The sequence below is a fragment of the Rhipicephalus sanguineus genome, chromosome 1 (genome assembly GCF_013339695.2).
Source record: "Rhipicephalus sanguineus isolate Rsan-2018 chromosome 1, BIME_Rsan_1.4, whole genome shotgun sequence".
Taxonomy (NCBI): domain Eukaryota; kingdom Metazoa; phylum Arthropoda; class Arachnida; order Ixodida; family Ixodidae; genus Rhipicephalus; species Rhipicephalus sanguineus.
Window position 1 is genome coordinate 201,381,301 of NC_051176.1, and position 18,143 is coordinate 201,399,443.

At 47.8% G+C, this 18,143-nt stretch overlaps 1 protein-coding gene across 1 annotated transcript; it reads left to right on the forward strand.

The window, feature by feature from the left end:
- The first annotated feature begins 10,111 nt into the window (after window positions 1-10,111).
- LOC119405479 (uncharacterized) lies at window positions 10,112-15,844 on the forward strand. The gene is made up of 3 exons (XM_037672316.2): window positions 10,112-10,484; window positions 11,957-12,106; window positions 15,295-15,844. The coding sequence occupies exons 2-3, from the start codon at window positions 11,980-11,982 to the stop codon at window positions 15,636-15,638; spliced, it is 471 nt and encodes a 156-aa protein (XP_037528244.1). The 5' UTR covers window positions 10,112-10,484; window positions 11,957-11,979; the 3' UTR covers window positions 15,639-15,844.
- The last annotated feature ends 2,299 nt before the right edge of the window (window positions 15,845-18,143 follow it).

Genomic DNA, 18,143 nt, shown 5'->3' on the forward strand with positions numbered 1-18,143 from the left:
AGACACGCGAGTTTTTCTCTAATGTTCTTTCGTCTTCTTTTCCTATTATTGCTATTTCTGAAACCTGGCTAGGCACTGAAATTCCCTCATCTGACTTTTTTCCCCCGACCTACACCACCTTCCGCAGTGACCGAGATTTCAGTGAAACCAAACAGAAAGGCGGTGGCGTGCTGATTGCCATTGATAATTCACTGAAATCCGTTAGACGGAAAGACCTAGAAACTATCGAAGAATCCATTTGGCTAGAAACCAACCTTGAGCGCAGTGAAAAGTTGTTGATTGGATGTTTCTATTTACCGCCCAGCATGTCCCCTGCCTCGTTTCATGATGTCATGTCTTCCATTGAACTTGTGGTATCTTCTCATAGTGGGCACAGAATTATTGTTCTTGGGGATTTCAATGCACCTGGAATTGACTGGAGCACGCTTACCTTTTCTCATTACAATCATTTCATAGAGAAAAAGTGCAGCCTGCTCTTGGACTTTCTGGCCTTTAATTCCCTACTGCAACATAACTCAGTCGTCAATTCCAGTGGCAACGTCTTAGACCTGTGTGTGTCAAACGATCAACCCCTTGAAGTTTCCCGCTCCGACATCTCTCTTGTACGTCCGGACAAATTCCACCCACCACTTAACGTAAGATTATCCGCATCAGCCGAAACAACGAGCTTCAGCAGTTACGTAAACAAATCTCCGAGATTTGCCTTCAAGCGAGGTGATTACACGGGCCTCTATCATCACCTGTCTACCGTTGAGTGGTCACAGGTTACTGACAAACCAAATGTTGATGAGCAGGTTGATCGGTTTACGGAGCTTGTACTGAGCAGCATGCGTAATTTTATTCCCCAATATACACCTAAACAACGTAAATATCCCTACTGCTTCTCATCTGAACTTATCAGTGCACTGAAGCATAAAGATCACGCACACAGGAAATCTAAATGTTCTCCATCCAGCGTGTGGAAGGAAGAGTTCAGCTTCTTTCGAACTCTCTCTAAACGCCTATATAAACGGGATCATAGTTCGTATTGTCACGTGGTTTATTCACGTACAAACGTGAAGGAACGACGGGGAACGTCGAGGAACGTCGAGGGTCCAAAATCCAAGCAAGCGCAAGCTCGGGTCGCGTGGCTACCACCAACGATGTGGCTTGCTTTCTTGGCTGCTTCGTCGTCGTCTGTATTGTTCACTACATTTGCCCCCGGTGAATAGCGTAGCCATCCTGGCGACTTAAGGCGTTGTCAGTATGGCGGGGTCATAATAGGGCTTGAGGCGACTCACGTGGACGATTTCCCTACCACGACGACGTAAGTCTTGGGACGGTGTCAAAGGCTCAACCTCATAATTGACTGGGGACGTACGAGTGAGAATGCGGTAGGGCCCGTGATATCGGGCAAGTAATTTCGACGAAAGGCCAGGAGTGTTCGGTGGGATCCAAAGCCAAACCAGGGCACCTGTCGTAAAAGTAGGGAGAGGTCGGTCGGTGTCGTGCCCTAGCTTCTGACGGCCTTGGTCCTCGGTTGTCAGCGAACGGGCCAATCGTCGGCAATCTTCGGCGTACCTGGCAACGTCAGAAATTGCAGTGTACTCAGATGAGTCAGGCGTGTAGGGAAGCATAGTGTCAAGCGTGCATGATGGATCGCGTCCGTACAAGAGAAAGAAAGGCGAAAAACCTGTGGTCGCATGCGTAGCGGTGTTGTACGCGTACGTGACAAACGGAAGGACGGTGTCCCAATTGGTCTGGTCTGATGCGGTGTACATTGTCAGCATATCGCCGAGAGTGCGATTAAATCGTTCAGTGAGGCCATTCGTTTGCGGGTGATATGCGGTCGTCATGCGATGAATGACGTTGAACTGAGCGAGCAATGCTTGAATAGCGTCAGATAGAAAAACACGCCCTCTGTCGCTCAAAAGTTCACGGGGAGCACCATGGCGAAGGACAAAGTTGCGTAAGATGAAAAACGCAACTTCTCTTGCTGTTGCTGTGGGCAGGGCTGCAGTTTCCGCGTAACGTGTGAGGTGGTCTACGCCGACAATTATCCACCGATTTCCAGAAGAAGTCGAGGGAAGTGGTCCGTATAAGTCGATACCGACGCGATCAAATGGACGCGCCGGACAAGGCAGAGGCTGAAGTGTACCGGCTGGGCGTTCAGGTGGAGCTTTACGGCGCTGACAAGCAGTGCAAGCACGTACGTACTTGCGCACAAAAGTATACATGCCGCGCCAGTAGTATCGCTGACGCAGGCGGTTGTAGGTGTTGAGAGCGCCGGCGTGGGCACTTTGCGGGTCGTTGTGGAAAGCAGTACAGATTTCCGTGCGCATGTGGCGTGGTATCACTAGCAGCCACCTCCGACCGTCAGACGCGTAATTCCGCCGATAGAGGAGGTCGTCTCGAATAGTGAAATGCGTGGCTTGACGACGGATAGTTCTTGAGGCTGGATGTGCTAATGGGTCAGTCAGAAAGTCGAGAAGATGGGAAATCCACGCATCCTTGCGTTGCTCCAACGGCATGTCTGCGAAGTCAATTGGCGTCAAGACAGCTGAGGAAGCTGACGACGAAGCTGTGTCAGCCGGTAGCGGCGAGCGGGATAGGGCATCAGTGTCCGAGTGTTTGCGGCCGGATCGGTACACAACACGAATGTCGTATTCGTGTAGGCGAAGCGCCCAACGACCGAGGCGTCCCGACGGATCCTTCAGCGATGACAGCCAACATAGGGCATGGTGGTCCGTCACTACTTCGAAAGGGCGGCCATAAAGGTACGGGCGAAACTTGGCCAAAGCCCAGATAATGGCGAGGCACTCTTTCTCTGTGACAGAATAATTACACTCGGCTTTCTTGAGGGTGCGACTCGCGTAAGCAACGACGTATTCTTCATATCCTTGTTTTCGTTGAGCCAGTACTGCACCAAGACCGACCCCGCTGGCGTCGGTATGGATCTCCGTAGGCGCATTAGGATCAAAGTGACGAAGTATCGGAGGCGACGTTAATAAGCGCCTCAGCGTCATAAAAGACTCGTCACACTCCTGTGACCAAGCAGACAGGCCGCTGGAGGCTGTCAGTAGATTGGTAAGAGGCGCGATGATAGAAGCGAAGTCGCGCACAAATCGACGAAAATACGAGCACAGCCCAATAAAACTTCGAAGCGTCTTCATAGAGTTCGGCTTCGGATATTCGGCCACGGCGCGGAGTTTCGCGGGGTCCGGAAGAATGCCTTCCTTGCAGACGACGTGGCCTAGTATTGTGAGCTGGCGCGCCGCAAAATGGCACTTCTTGATGTTAAGTTGAAGGCCAGCAGAGGTGAGACACGTGAGAATTGCACGAAGGCGAGTAAGGTGAGTCGGAAAATCGCGAGAAAAAACGACGATGTCGTCAAGGTAGCAGAGGCAGGTATTCCACTTGTAGCCGCGAAGGATGTTGTCCATCATCCGTTCGAAGGTAGCTGGGGCGTTGCAGAGTCCGAACGGCATGACGTTAAACTCATACAGCCCGTCAGGAGTGACGAATGCAGTCTTCGATCGGTCAGGGTCGGCCATCGGAACTTGCCAATAACCCGAGCGTAAATCCAACGACGAGAAATATTCTGCTCCTTGCAAGCAATCGAGAGCATCGTCGATGCGTGGCAACGGGTATACATCCTTCCGAGTTATCTTATTGAGGCGGCGGTAGTCGACACAGAATCTAATTGATCCATCCTTTTTGCGCACAAGCACAACAGGGGACGACCAGGGGCTCTGGGACGGCTGGATGACACCGCGCTTGAGCATATCGTCGACTTGTTCGTTGATAATACGCCGCTCTTCCGCTGAAACTCGATATGGTCGTTGGCGTAAGGGAGCATTACCACCGGTGTCAATGTGGTGCGTGATGCTCGTTGTACGCCCCAAAGATGGTTGAGCGCAATCAAAGGAAGAGCGGAACTCTCGAAGAAGGGCTAAGAGTTCGCGTCGATGTGTCGGCGATAGATCAGCGGCAAAGGAAGGGTGGAAAATGTCTGGAGCGGAAGAAGTGGCAACAGGTGGTGTCATGGCATTCAGCTGGAGGTCGGGTTGGTTTGCAGCAAACTCCAGAGAACGCAGCAGGTCAACGTCTTGTATGTTGCCCAAACATTCCCCGCGAAGTAATGTAACTGGGGATGTCAGTGAGTTCGCAACCAGCATAAATGTAGCACCCGATTCAACGGCGAGTACGGCAAACGGTAGTCGCAAGCCGCGGCGGCGGAGAAATACCTCGGACGTGACGAACAGAACAGTTCCGTCTGGAGCGGCTTTACAGGTCAGGGCTACCAGGGTGGACGTTTTCGGGGCTATATCTGTGTCCGCAGCAACGACAAGTTTGTAAGCGTCGGGAAGGGGATCCACCGAAAGAGCAGTCTGCAGCGGCGTAAGGGCGACTTCTGCACGGGAGCAGTCTATGAGGGCACGATGACGCGAAAGGAAGTCCCAGCCGAGAATAACGTCGTGGGAGCATGACGCTAGCACGAAAAACTCGATGACGTACAGTTCGCCTTGAATAATGACACGCGCGGTGCACACAGCAGAAGGTGCTATGTACTGTGAGCTGGCCGTGCGGAGTATTAGTCCCGAGAGCGACGTGGTCACCTTTTTTAACTTGCGGCATAGGTTCTCGCAGATTACGGAAACGGCGGCTCCTGTGTCAATAAGCGCTTGTGCAGCGGTCCCTTCAACATTGACGTCGATAACGTTTTGCGGCCAAAAAAATGGAGGCCTTGAGCAGTTCGACTCGCATGCAGCTCTTGCCTCCGGAACTGCAGCGATCAGTTTCCCTCTTCCGTAGTAGGTCGGCGACGCATTGGTGGCAGGGAGCGTCGTCGAGGGGATGGTGATCGGTGGTTGGCGTAGGGTCGTTGATCGTCAAGGGTGTACCTTGGTGGCGCCCTTGACGACGACGCAACAGGCCTGCCCACGGCGTCAAATGGAGGACATTGGCGACAGTAGCGGGCGACGTGTCCAGCGATACCACAGGCGAAGCAGATGGGCCTATTGTCTGTCGTTCTCCACGCGTCTGAGCGGCGGTAAAATGGAGTCGAAGGTCTCGCGAAGGTAGTCGACGCGGCGTTCACAGTCGTCGGCAAGGGATGGGGTGGCATGGCAGGTCGAGAATATGGCGTAGGCTGCTGCGGGCGAGCAGCGACGGCGGCGTAGGTAAGCGGTGCAGTGACGGGTGCTTGTTGGAGAATCGGTGGGAGGGCCTCCGCAACTTGGGTTCGAATGGCGTGTTGTAGGTCCGGAGCCAAAGCCTGCGCAGGCTCGTGCGTGAGCGGCAGTAATGATAGCTGGCGCGCTACCTCCTCGCGGATGAAGTCCTTGATCGTGGACAAAAGCGGCTGCTGATCGGCAGGACGGGCAGCTAGCTGCAAGCTTGAGAGCGTGTCGGGCGTCGTGAGGGCTTGACGGGCGATCGCGCGCTGTCTACGCAACTCGTCGAAGCTCTGACAGAGTGAGACGAGTGCCGCGATCGTGGTAGGGTTTCTCGCGAGCAGCATCTGAAAGGCGCCGTCCTCGATGCCCTTCAGGATGTGCCTGATTTTGTCCTCCTCGGTCATGGAGGAGTTCACGCGGTTACACAGATTCAGGACATCCTCGATGTAGCCCGTGTAGTTCTCGCCCGGTTGCTGCGCACGTTGACGCAAGCGCTGCTCGGCGTGAAGCTTGCGAACCGTAGGCCGCCCAAACACGTCTGTAACAGCAGTCTTGAAAGCTGCCCAAGTTGGAATTTCAGCCTCGTGGTTGTGATACCACAGCTGCGCGATGTCCGCGAGATAAAACGTGACGTAGCCAAGCTTCATTTGGTCGTCCCATTTGTTACTGGCGCCGACTCTTTCGTACCTCAACAACCAATCTTCCACGTCCGATTCACCTGAGCCGGAGAAGATAGGTGGATCTCGCTGGGGATACACGGCGCCGCAGGTGACGTGGACAGCCGAAGGTCCAGCCTGAGGAGGGGTCTCGTTGGCCATGTTGGGGTCACGGACAGGGGGGAGCTTGCGGGAGCGAAGTTCCAGGTTCGTACGGAGAATCCACGTACCTCCACCAAATGTCACGTGGTTTATTCACGTACAAACGTGAAGGAACGACGGGGAACGTCGAGGAACGTCGAGGGTCCAAAATCCAAGCAAGCGCAAGCTCGGGTCGCGTGGCTACCACCAACGATGTGGCTTGCTTTCTTGGCTGCTTCGTCGTCGTCTGTATTGTTCACTACAGTATATTGAATTCTTAGAAAAAAGCGCCTCTGACAGGCCGGCTGAGTTTTGGAAGTATGTACGTAAACGGTCTAGCAAAAGCGGAGAGTCCTTCAGACTACTGGACTCAAATGGGGTAGAAGTGCATGCCGTCGCTGACTGTTTTGCCACGCATTTCTCATCCGTTTATAAGGCCTCAGACTCTAGCACTGATATCAGACAACAGCCCAAGGCGGTTAGCTCATCTAGTGCTTTGTCTCTGGATGAAAATCTTATCTGCGAATGCATTAAGCGCTTAAAACCATCCTTATCATGTGGGCCAGATGGCATCCCCTCCGCCATACTAAAAGCTTATGGTAGTATATTTGTCCCAGTACTGACTACGATATTTAATAACTGCCTGGACACTTCCACATTTCCTAGCATGTGGAAAACTGCTCGTGTTTTTCCAGTATTTAAGTCGGGCTCTAAAACAGATACTTCTAATTATCGCCCGATTTCTCTACTATGCGCCACATCAAAGATCTTCGAGCTGGCTCTTCACAACATATTGTCTTTTAGTGTGAAAAACTCATTGATTCCTAATCAATATGGTTTTCTCGCTGGCCGCTCAACTACCACAAATCTTGCTAGTTTCATGACGCAGATCTCCACACCTATTTCTCAGAGAGGACAGGTTGACTTAATTTACTGTGACCTGAGCAAGGCTTTTGACGTAGTCAGCCACACACTGATTATGGTTAAACTTGCGCACTTTGATGTTGACTTGTCAGTTGTGAATTTCCTGCAGAGCTATCTGCTCAATAGATATTGTTATGTAGCCGTAAATGGCCAAACGTCTTCTTTGTATAAAGTGACTAGTGGGGTCCCTCAAGGGTCGGTATTAGGCCCACTCCTATTTTTAATTTACGTTAATGATGTTTCTTTTGCCATTCGTAATTCTTCTTTCCTCTTGTATGCCGATGACATCAAGATTTTTAAGGAAATTCATTCAGTTAACGACTGTCGCTTGCTGCAGTCAGACTTGCGATCTTTTTCCGAATGGTGCAACGGTAATAACCTTTCTCTGAATACCTCAAAGACAAAATTCATGTCTATCACTCGCAAAACATCTAGCGTGTCATTTCAATACTCTATCAATTCTGTGTCCTTATGCAAGGTTTATGAGATCAGTGATCTTGGTGTTGTTGACAGCGCGTTAAACTTTTCTGCTCACGTTAAGCGTGCTGCTATGCGGGGCCTTCGTTCTCTCGGATGTGTTTGTAGAATATCTCGAGAATTCAGGTCTCCCATGGCCCTCCACAAATTGTACACGGCAATATGTATTCCACAACTTGAGTATGCGTCCGTGATATGGAATGGCATTGCTCAATCCAGCGGTAACACCATTGAACGAGTCCAGAAAAAATTCCTCAGCATATATAACCATCGCTTTGCTAAAAATGACTCTGGATCTCGTTCAAATACTCTTGAATTATTATCACTGCCATCACTTCACTGCCGACGAAATCGCTCTGATCTCTTATTTCTTTACAAGCTAGTCCACGGTATCATATCCTGCCCTGTACTTCTCAATTGTGTAAATTTTCGAATTCCGCGTAAGTTAACCAGAGAGAACAGACCGTTTAATGTACCCACCTGCTTCTTCCGTTCACAGAATACAAAGTCTCTATAATGTTAATTTTCTTGATCTTGACGTTTTTCATAGCCCACAATCATTGTTTTTATCCGAGCTTTGCACTGTTTTGACATAGTGTGGCACAATGTACAAAGTCTTCCCTTCTCAGTCTTTCGACATAGTTGTATATATGCAATCTAATTTTTTATTCCCCGTCAATATTCCTCGTGTTGTCTTATTTTACTCCTCCCCTTTTGTGTTCATTTCTCTTTGTCTACGTGTTTTTGCTCTTTTTATTTCTGAAAACTGTCTGTATTGTATTGTTTATTTTTATTGTTTTTTTTTGCGTGCGCCAGCACAAAGACCTTACGGTTGTTCCTAGGCACGTTAAATAAATGATTGATTGATTGATTGATTATTATTATTATTATTACAGCACGCGCGTTCTCGGCAGGTATAAGGATGAAAAATGCCGTTTTGCAAACGGGGTTGGTACCGCGACTTTAGCGTTTTTTTTTATATCGTCAAAATAAACATAAGTCACACTCATTAGAAAGCAAGAACCTATTTTTTGCTTATGCACGCTTGGATGCTGATTCACCAAAATTCTGCACAGTCTGGCTCACGCAGACTCACCGAAATTATATTCACTCAGACTCATGTAGACGAGTCAGTGAGGGTGGACTCATTAGTGAGTTTGCCGACCTATAATGCAAGCAAATAAGAGAGTTGGTGATAGAGTAGAAATAATCTAATTTAAACAGTGATTTCAATATCGTCATTAGAAGGCATGGGGAGCAACGGCGCAGTCACCCGCCTCGCTGCAGTGCGAGATCTTGTTTGCCGGGGAATTTTTCGGCCATGTACTGTACTTATACACTAAATGGTTTCGACACGGCAACTATGTGCTTTAAGGTTATGTGAAGATAATCAACTAAGAATAGATAATCAATTGGTTATTGACAGATTGTCACAGTTGTGGTTGCCCACCGCAGCCATAATAATTCGTTGAAGCAAAACAAAAGAGGCATTATCCGCTTTCTTCAAGCAGATTGGATCTTTTAAAGTTTCAGGTGTAAGGGAAGGTATATACAAGGATCCATTACGAAATGAAGCTAGGCATGCAGACAATGACAAAAAAAGGGGGGGGGGGACAACTCGTTTAAATTATGTAGCATAAAACACGCCACCCTATAGAACACATTTGATTTGAATGCGCACATATACAGGATGAAAATGCAATCTCTTCCGAACATATTGGGGCGCGGTGCATGGAAAGCCGCGCTGATCAGCTCAGATCGTCAAGATCAAATGTGGGCCATCCAGCGAGCACAGGAGGCAGCTGGGAGACAGGGTCTCTGGCGCGGCCTAGGCCCAGGCCACACTCCGCTGGTTTGAATAAAGCTGTTCACACACAGCAAGCGCCTTAACTACTGCGTTTTAATCTTGTTTTATTTCGAGTAAATGTCTTGCTGGGAGTAACCGCTTGTGGTGTCTTTTTTTCGTTGTCCTTTTCTGTTCCTTCATTTCATATTTGATTCCTATAGCAACTCACAAATATAAATCTTGCTGCAAGGAACATAGAACCGTCTGCACAGAAAGGAAAAGGCGATTGGCAATTGGGTACATAGAACCATTTGTTAAATTTCTCACCGACTAGATGCGCCTTGTTGAAGACAACGTTAATAAATGCGTGCATTCCGAGATGAAATGTTATGAAGTAATCCGATAACTTGAGTCCTGTTGGTCCTGTAGTCCTTGAGAACACGCTATAGTCCTTGAGTTCTATAGCGTGTTCAAACAGAACCTTACTGCTGCAATTTAGCTTTGAAGAAAGGCCAACCGACTATTCATTGTTGATAGTCTAGTGAGCAGCACAATATGGTTATATAAATTTTATTGACTTTGTTTCTCCGTTGGCCGAGGCCAGCACTGCCTCTATACTACAAAGCGATTGCAGGAAGCCGTGCTCATTGTACATTCACGAACAGCGCCAAATTCCTTTTATCCACGAGCGATGACGCTGCAATCCAATTTCCGGGCGTCTTGAAGAAATACCCCAACCGCTTTTTGATATGCACCTGAGGCAGGTACAGGAAAGCTTGACCGTCTCCAATCGCTGTCCAGTGGCACTCCAGTGGGCGTCTGCCCCTCCGCAGAAGCAACCACCTGGCGATCTGCCGCACGCGACCCGCCTGAGAGAGGAGGGGAGTGCGTAAACGGGAGCGTGCCTCCCTTGGTGGGGCTAGGAGGGGGTCTCGGCCGGATGGAACATCTGGAGGCCGCTCCCCGCTTGTGGCCCATGAAAGGAAGCAGCCGGCACGTGCAGCCGGCGCGTGCGGCGGCTCGCTCAATGCACGCGCCGGCAGATGGTTGGGCGCCTGCGTCGGCTTCCCCCTCCCCCCATTACTTGCACCGCGCGCCGGCCGGCGTGCGCCCACTCTCCGCCGGTTATTAGGTGAGCCGCGGCCCAGCGCATGATGCGAGTCGTGCGCCGCGAATTCGTCGGCCCAACGCGCACCCGCAAACGCAGGCTTGTGTTGCGAGTGCGCTGCTGACAGCTTCGGCGGCGGGACTCATAGATCACGCTTCGGAATGCCAGCAGTACGCAGAGAAAGTGTTCTGCGACCCCTTCGCCTTTACGGAATGTCCATGCTCAGGTCCTTGGTACGTACTCACCGTTTGATATCTCTGAACATTTGAGGTTGTCGTGATGCGCTTTATCACCTTATTGGCTGTTAGAAAATATTCAAGGCCATGGTTGCTCATTGCATGCATAATAACAATTTCGTCTGGGCTGGTTGGTTTATATATTTGATCCCTATGCAAGAAACAGCTCAAGAAAATGGCTGAAAATATGAGGAAAGACAGAGCGTCTCTCTCTCTCTCTTGCGATTCGTATATGTAATACAGCATGCTTTGTTTTTTTATGGCATGGTGCATCTTTGCAAGGCATCACTGAGAAGCTTTAAAACGCCCGACATTGAAGGGCACGTGGCTACACTGAGCGCGTTGTCCGTACGACCTGCACTTGCAAATGCGTGCAGTAGCGTTGTAAAGATGTGGACCCGCTGAGCGGATGTGTGTATATTTTAGTGTCCTCGTGTTTACTGCTCGCAAAGTCTCTTGTTTCCACATAATGATAGAAGCGACACTAACGCGGCTTTGCTTGGAACCCATTCTTATCCTTAATGAATAGAGTACCACAGAACAATAACAAAGTTCAGTGCTTCAGCAGAAGGTAGCAACTAGTTGTTGAGTTGAGTTGAATAAACTTTATTTGCCCAACGGTTGTTATTGTGCCCGGGGCTAGGCTGCCAGTTACATTTACTAATTGCCTCCATTCCTTGCTACCATTTTGTTATGTATCTTATTGCACCAAACAGCCACAGCTAAAATGGGAGGATTGGGCACTGCATTGCAAGTGGCATTGACCGTATAGTGCTCAAGTAGTGTGTAGTGATTTCTTTCTTTATTCTTTCTTTCGCTTTTTTTTTCGTCTTCGGCTTAAGAGTTCAATAACATTATCGCTTCTGTCATCACGCATATTGCTTTTTTGAGTAAGCAGCAAGTATACAATTCGTTAATTCTGCAGACGCTTCATCCTCTCTGACGCTGGGGGCCTTGAGTGGCGGAACAGGCATGCCGGAAGCTGAAGGCGCTTTGGTTGGGAGTCTACAAGGGGGCATAGAGCGCCTGTACAATCACGGTCGTCATATATCACTATATAATACGCGATGTAAGCTGAAACGAAAACATTTTGGACTTGAAGAGCAGTGCCGTAATGCTAAAATGTTGGCCTTCCCCTCGCCTTCTTGATTCACTCGTGACGTGAGCAGAAGCTCGGAGCGTTCATCGTTGCACTCGATTTGACATGCTTTAAATAAAGTGGTAAATGCAGTGTGTGTATTCAATGAGGGTTTCTGGATTATCTTACATGGATATAAACAGGCAGAGAGAGAGAGAGGGAGAAAACGTGAGGCCTTCGTTACTTTCATCACGCACGAACTGATTGGAGATCAATAGAGAGAGAATAATCGAGCAAAGCATAGGACGTCCAAATAAAAACAAGGTGAAGTGTATAGTGCCAAATAGTGTCCTAGGCAGGGCGTTCGATCGACCATTGTGTGCTTGTGCAGGACGGCGCCACGTAGCGCGGGGCATGCCGACGCCTGGTTGCAGCAGCAACAGCAGCGACGATGGCAGCCAGCTGGACTGGGCCATCGCGGGATACCGAGCCTGCGCCCAGGAGGCCCTGCGGTTTCTCATCGAGCAGGAGCAACTGCCAGGTGCACGAACTTCTCTGTCTTGTTTTGCGACATCGGTAGTCGCACTGACGGCGGCAGCCCTAAGCGATCTCCACCTGCCGGGCACTTTATAAAAAAAGAAGAAATACGCTTATCACTAAGAGAGCAATGAGCTCGCTTACTGATAAGCTACATCTTCTCAGCATCCGTCTTATAGTGACTTAGTGAGGCAAAGAGCGGGGACCTCTGAAAGTCATACCGGCTCAGGGCAAGCTATACGTGACCAGGTGAACCCTCAGCATTCCTTTTCCTAAATGGTGCGCCAAAATTAAGGCTCCATTACTGCAGAAGCAGTCTTTGTCCTTGCGTGGCATCGAAGGTTGGATCATGGGACTGCAGCTTGTCGCGTAACAAGAGGAAAAAAAGAAATATCTCTCGTAAATCTGTATCTGTTGCTATTTTCGTTGCTTTACGTCGTTAGTTGAAATTTACTTGTTTGCTAAGATGTTTGTATGACTGCATTAACAAGAGAATTTGTCTACGAATACCTCTAGTCATGCGACCTTATTCGCTGTGGCAGAAAATCCCAAAAGGAGGGGTGGGGGAGGTGTTGCAACGCGTAAATAGTTACAAATCCTATCAAACGCTCCTCAACTTCTTAACGTATTCTGGGAACCTCTTTTTTTAAACGGTTTATAAGCATCAATCCTATGAAAATTAGAAGCTTTTGTGCCACGTTCACAAAAACTTGATGGCAGAGGTGTTACCAATACATTGCAGTAATATTTCCATTTATATTAGCGTCACAGCGTGTTCCTTACGGTAAGGGTGTCGAAAAAGACATATTGGCTCACTTCGGGGTTCAAGGAAACTTGAATTCATTTAGGCGTATAGTTCCGCTTTGAAAAAAACAACAACAAAAGAACTAACAGTTGGCGAACCAGTTCGCAGCGTAAATTTCATTCGTTGTTTCCGGTGCATCATACCCAAGGAACAAAAAAAAAAGTGCAGCAGCATGCATCGTTGACAAAAAATGACGATACCTCGCCAAAGAAAATGCCCTAAAAAATCTAAAATAATTGAACACAACTGCAAATTTGATTTATTAGTCACTCAGGACGACACCTGTTCTGAAGTTAAGAGAGTGCGCGCTCGCATAACATTATGTTAGCAATACCTTGTGCTCCTCCTCCTCCCGAACACATTCGCTATAACATCCATTTCAAGAAGAGTCTGCCGGCAACTCAGGAAAACGCGCAGCGTCGGATGACATAAAAATAAGTCCTTCTAGTAAGGTCCCTAGAATCTTCTGGATACACCAAAAACTTTGGCGAATATAATGTAGGCACTTTCTGTCAGTCATTTAATGCACTTTTTGGCTCCGATAACGCTGTACTGTGCTGATTATGCAAAATTCAGATACGAATTAAGATGGCGAAGGACAAGTTTCAGGTACTATATATGTGCGCTACAGTCACTCGTCATCCACAACGTTGAGCCTGTGGGCGCTTCATTTCAATGTAGGAACGTGAAAGTCACTACCGCTGTAATTCGCTCTTCTAATTGCAGTATTCGAGGTTTGGAACAGAGTAATTTTATTAACATTTTTTTGTTACTACTGCTCGATTACGCACACGAGCATGAACCAGTTCAAACCGGTTTCAGCTGCTGTTTTTTCGTTCAGGTGTTGAACCGGAACGGGACCGTTTTTTTTCTGTTTCGGAAGTAAAGCCGGAATGAAACAATTGCGTATTGGACATTCCGAACTCGCTACAACTATAGATAGAATTCAGCATCCATACCGCGTACGTGAGCCTTGACGGCGTGTCTTCAGAGAGAGCCTTATCTGGGGGTCTTCTACCTAAATACATGGAAATGCAGCAATTGTCCCAGTGAACTAAATTTAACGAGGTTTGTTACATTTAAACGGAAATAGTATAATGTAGTATGATGTAATGCCTTCTACAACTTAACGAAACGCACTTGGCCTAAAGTGAATATTAAAAAGTTAGCATAATTGATCTTAGTTAATGAACCAATTAAGCGCAATATAAAATTACCCTTATGAGCGCCACATGACGGCAAGCCATATTTCGTTGGTTTCATTATGTGGCGGTTAACCACACTCCCCCTATTCTAGGTCACTAAGTCTTGGACAAGAGCCGTCGCTTCAGTGGGTGTCATCATGTTTGTTTGACGCAAATCTTTTGGGGCAGGCTTTGGGGCCCCCGCTAAATTCGAGAAATAGCGTCCCCAACGCAAAACCCAAACGCTGCTTGGGTCTCACGCATGCGCAGTGGCCTCGACGCTATTTCCTTGGGTCCCCAAAATGTTTGGGGCCCCTATTCGAAAACTCCCTATTGTCAAAAAGCTGCGTGGCCATAACCCTGCTCTTTAAGCAATGATTGTACAGGTTCTACTGAGTAACGGTATGAGGCAGACTTAGCGCCTCCCCCTCCCCCCTCCAGTGCCTATGGTGATTGGGCCTTTGATTGGTCCAAACTTTTGCTTCATGGTAAAAGCAGCGCGAAAAGACGGTACCACAGGAAGAACTACACAGGACACAGAACGACACACTGGACAACTTTTGCTAAGCCCTCGTAAACATTGTAACAACTTGACGTAAGCTGTAAATGCATACGAAAATTGCCCGGTTTGAATGCTTTAATAGATGTTTAAAGTGCGATATTTCTTTTTGGCGCTGCGTTAAGACTTTGCAGACTTTTTACTTCTCTTTCTTTTATAGTTAATTTTCGAGAATGTTTATTATAAAATTGTACACCCTAAATCAGAATTCTGCTGCCGCAGTCACTAAAATTTCGGTTTCTTTCTCAAGTGCAATAAATTTCATTAAACTTGTTCCAGTGCTTGTTTCATAAAAGAAGTTCTGCGTTTTGTAAATGTTTGAATGGACAGCATCGGAGTCGGCCCGAACTGAAGCTTCATCTGTGTAAGTAGTATACGTGTGTGTGCGCGAGTGTGAAAGTCGAGCTATTGGATTTTTTTTTTTTTGCGGTGATTGCGAGCTATACCATGTGACACGTGTCCACGACACAGGACGTCATTGGAATAGCAGGAACTCGCTCAATAAAGCATGCAGTCGCCCTCAGGAACACGACTTTGATTTCTATAGTACATTACATCCTGATTATGCTTGCATCGTGAGCACTTATGAAACAGTGTGACTCGCAATTGCTCTGTCAGCTTAGTGTCTTCCTCTCAACACGCAGGCAACGACCCCGTGGTGCTAGGCCTCTGGCGGCATCTAGCCCTACAGGAACTCACCATGGACGTAGACTGTGTGATTAGCCAGCAAGCGGCAGAAGGCGACATGCCGTTGCCGGCTGAAGAAGACGATGGTCCGTGTTGTAGTCCGGAGGAAGAAACATCCCAGCAGACGCATGATCTGGGACAGGCACTGCTGATCAGCCGCGACCCACTGCCTTCGAGCGACTGTCCGCAGAGTCTAGTCGACGCGCTACCTCCGGTTGGGCCGTCATACATTAACAGCGTACCGATTTCGAGAGGACGGACATCTCCCACCGCAGAACTAGGCCGTCATCCTCAGGAATAGTGACAAAATGTACGCGCCAAGTTGGTGGACAATGACCTCTGCGGTCACTGTTTCCGTGGAACGTCTCATGGCGATAAATAAGTTATCGAATGCTCAATGTTTACGTGCTACTTATACTACCTACGTATATTCTATATTACGTCACGAATGGCTAACAACTTTCGCTTTCAGTAAAGCAGTTTTCATTGATGAATACAGGTACGCTGTAAGAACCTACGCTCATTGTTATGAAGCCCTCGCCTGCTATGTAGAGTTTTGCCGTACAACGTGAAGCCGCAGATAAGCTGGCGCCGTAGATTAGTGCGAGTTAGCGAGCCTTGCCTTAAAAAAAAAAATATATATATATATATATATATATATATATATATATATATATATATATATATATATATATGTGTGTGTTCTTCTCCAATGCCAATTCCGCGTTGGAAAATTCGGTGCCGAGTATACCGAAAAATCTCACTCACGCGGGACGACGGCGAACGTAATGTACAACTTGCAACCGCCATGCCTTCTATGGAGCTCACAAAGCTGCTTCTGTGAGCTCTACCATGCAAGCAAGTAAGTGTTGGTCGAAAGTCCTGAAGCCATTGTACGAGCTCCTCCTCCTGATGCTTCTAAGCTCAAAGGGGTGAGGACCACAGCAAGCAGTCTGACAAATAGTTCGCTACCGTTCGTAGTGGCTTCGAAACTTCGAAAAAAAAAAAAGACCGTTTTTGCGTTCAGAAAATGCATTGCCAAACGCATGCAGTTTCCAGCGCTGCACACTTTTTGTTCGCAAAATTTTACGAACGAGGAGACTCGATGTGCTTCTCACCTCGAGACTCCCTGCTCGCTTCGAATGTACCTCGACAGAGTGTACCAGAGACGGGTCGCTCAAACCACAGCACCTGGTGAGGGGCGCTTTCGCGCTAAAGTGACTCTATTTGTCGCCAGTCACGAACGCATGCACCTACAGCAAAAAGTTAAAACGACCGGTTGTGGAGCGTGCGTTCCTCCTCGGTTTGTGACGCCGTGCAAGCAGAACTTCCAACGCGCACTGGACTGCGTGCGTAAAAAAAAAAACAAAAAAAAAAACTTTTTGACGGTTGTTTGCGACACACTCTTTGTTTCCAGGGGCGTGTATGCACCCTTCGGTCTCGATTAAGCGTGTGCAACTTTTTTTTTTCCGGTTCAGCTGTCGCTAAAATTGGAGCTCCTGCATTATCCTGCAGGTGCTGGCGCTTTGAAAGCATATTGGCCGCCAAAGGGACCCAGACAGAAGAAGACGAGGACGACGACAGGGGCGGCCGTGTCGTCGTCCTTGTCTTCTTCTGTCTGCGTCCTTTTAGCAGCAAATATGCTTTCAAACACACAGGCCAAGAAGACGTTCTCCTTAAGGTGCTGGCGCTTCTGCAGTGTCCGTATTACCACTGTCCGTATTTCACTGTCCGTATTATCTCAGTACACTTTAATATCTATACCCAAAACACGTTCTTTAAAGCAAATTTCCACCCGAAACGATACGCGGGATGATCTGTGTTTTAAGTTATGAAATGATTGAAATTGTGGCTTAACTGGAAGCGAGTATTAACAATTGTGGTTACTGCTTTAAAATGGAGCATGTTCACTCAATAGGCGAACACACGTTCACTGTTGGAAATCTGCAGGGGCTGTGCGTATTTATTTATCTTATGCGCCGTCTATTGAATTACATGCTGCACTTACAAAATCTGGCAGCTGTGCTTTGCGTATAGCGTTTGTTTTTACGATATTGTATATGACAACGGTAAATGCCAACGGTCGATCACACTATTTTTTCGTGTTGTCTCTGCATGTGATATATACATGAATAAATCTGTGCTTTATATCGGATGATTATGACATCAGTTCGAGAGTTATACGGTGAGATTGCGAGATTTAATGATTCCAGAATCTTCAAAGCACATGCGGGACGTGCTCGATATAGCGCAAGAACATTCGTTACACGTCATCCTCTCCCGATGATGCTAGACAGTTTGTACCCTCGCCTATTTTGTGCCCGTCCACTTTCTGAGGCATGCGACAGACGCCTTTGCTGACTTAGACAAAAAAAAAAGAAAAGAAATGACGCTGGTGGGAGAGTCACTGTTTCAATATTTCTTCCAATCATTCTTGAAGGAAAGATTACTTTTAAGGGCTCGTTTTTCTTTGTTAGACACAGTTCTCATTAATATTCCAATCAATCTTGTGCTTTTTGCTGATGACCTTGTCCCCTTCCCGTATTACCCCGTGCTTCGTTCTCGCTTCGTAAGCCTTTTGGTTTCCAAAATAACAGCAACCACAACTTCGGCACATTACGTGCACGCTTTGGCTGCGAAATACATCTCTAAGCTTTGACACTGACGACAGACAATGTCGTCTGAACAACAAGAGGTATCTTTACAGCGTTACAGTGCTACCGTGACGAAGACACGATCACTCGTCGAAACGTTAGCTCTAGCGACATTCCCCGTTCCAAGGATTTCTTTCATCTCTGTAAATTTG

Excerpts from the sequence above, each read along its gene's own strand:
- LOC119405479 (XM_037672316.2), top strand. The coding sequence starts at position 11,980 with ATGCCGACGCCTGGTTGCAGCAGCAACAGCAGCGACGATGGCAGCCAG. Across the intron at positions 12,107-15,294 it reads CGAGCAGGAGCAACTGCCAG|GCAACGACCCCGTGGTGCTA; the intron begins GTGCACGAACTT and ends CTCAACACGCAG.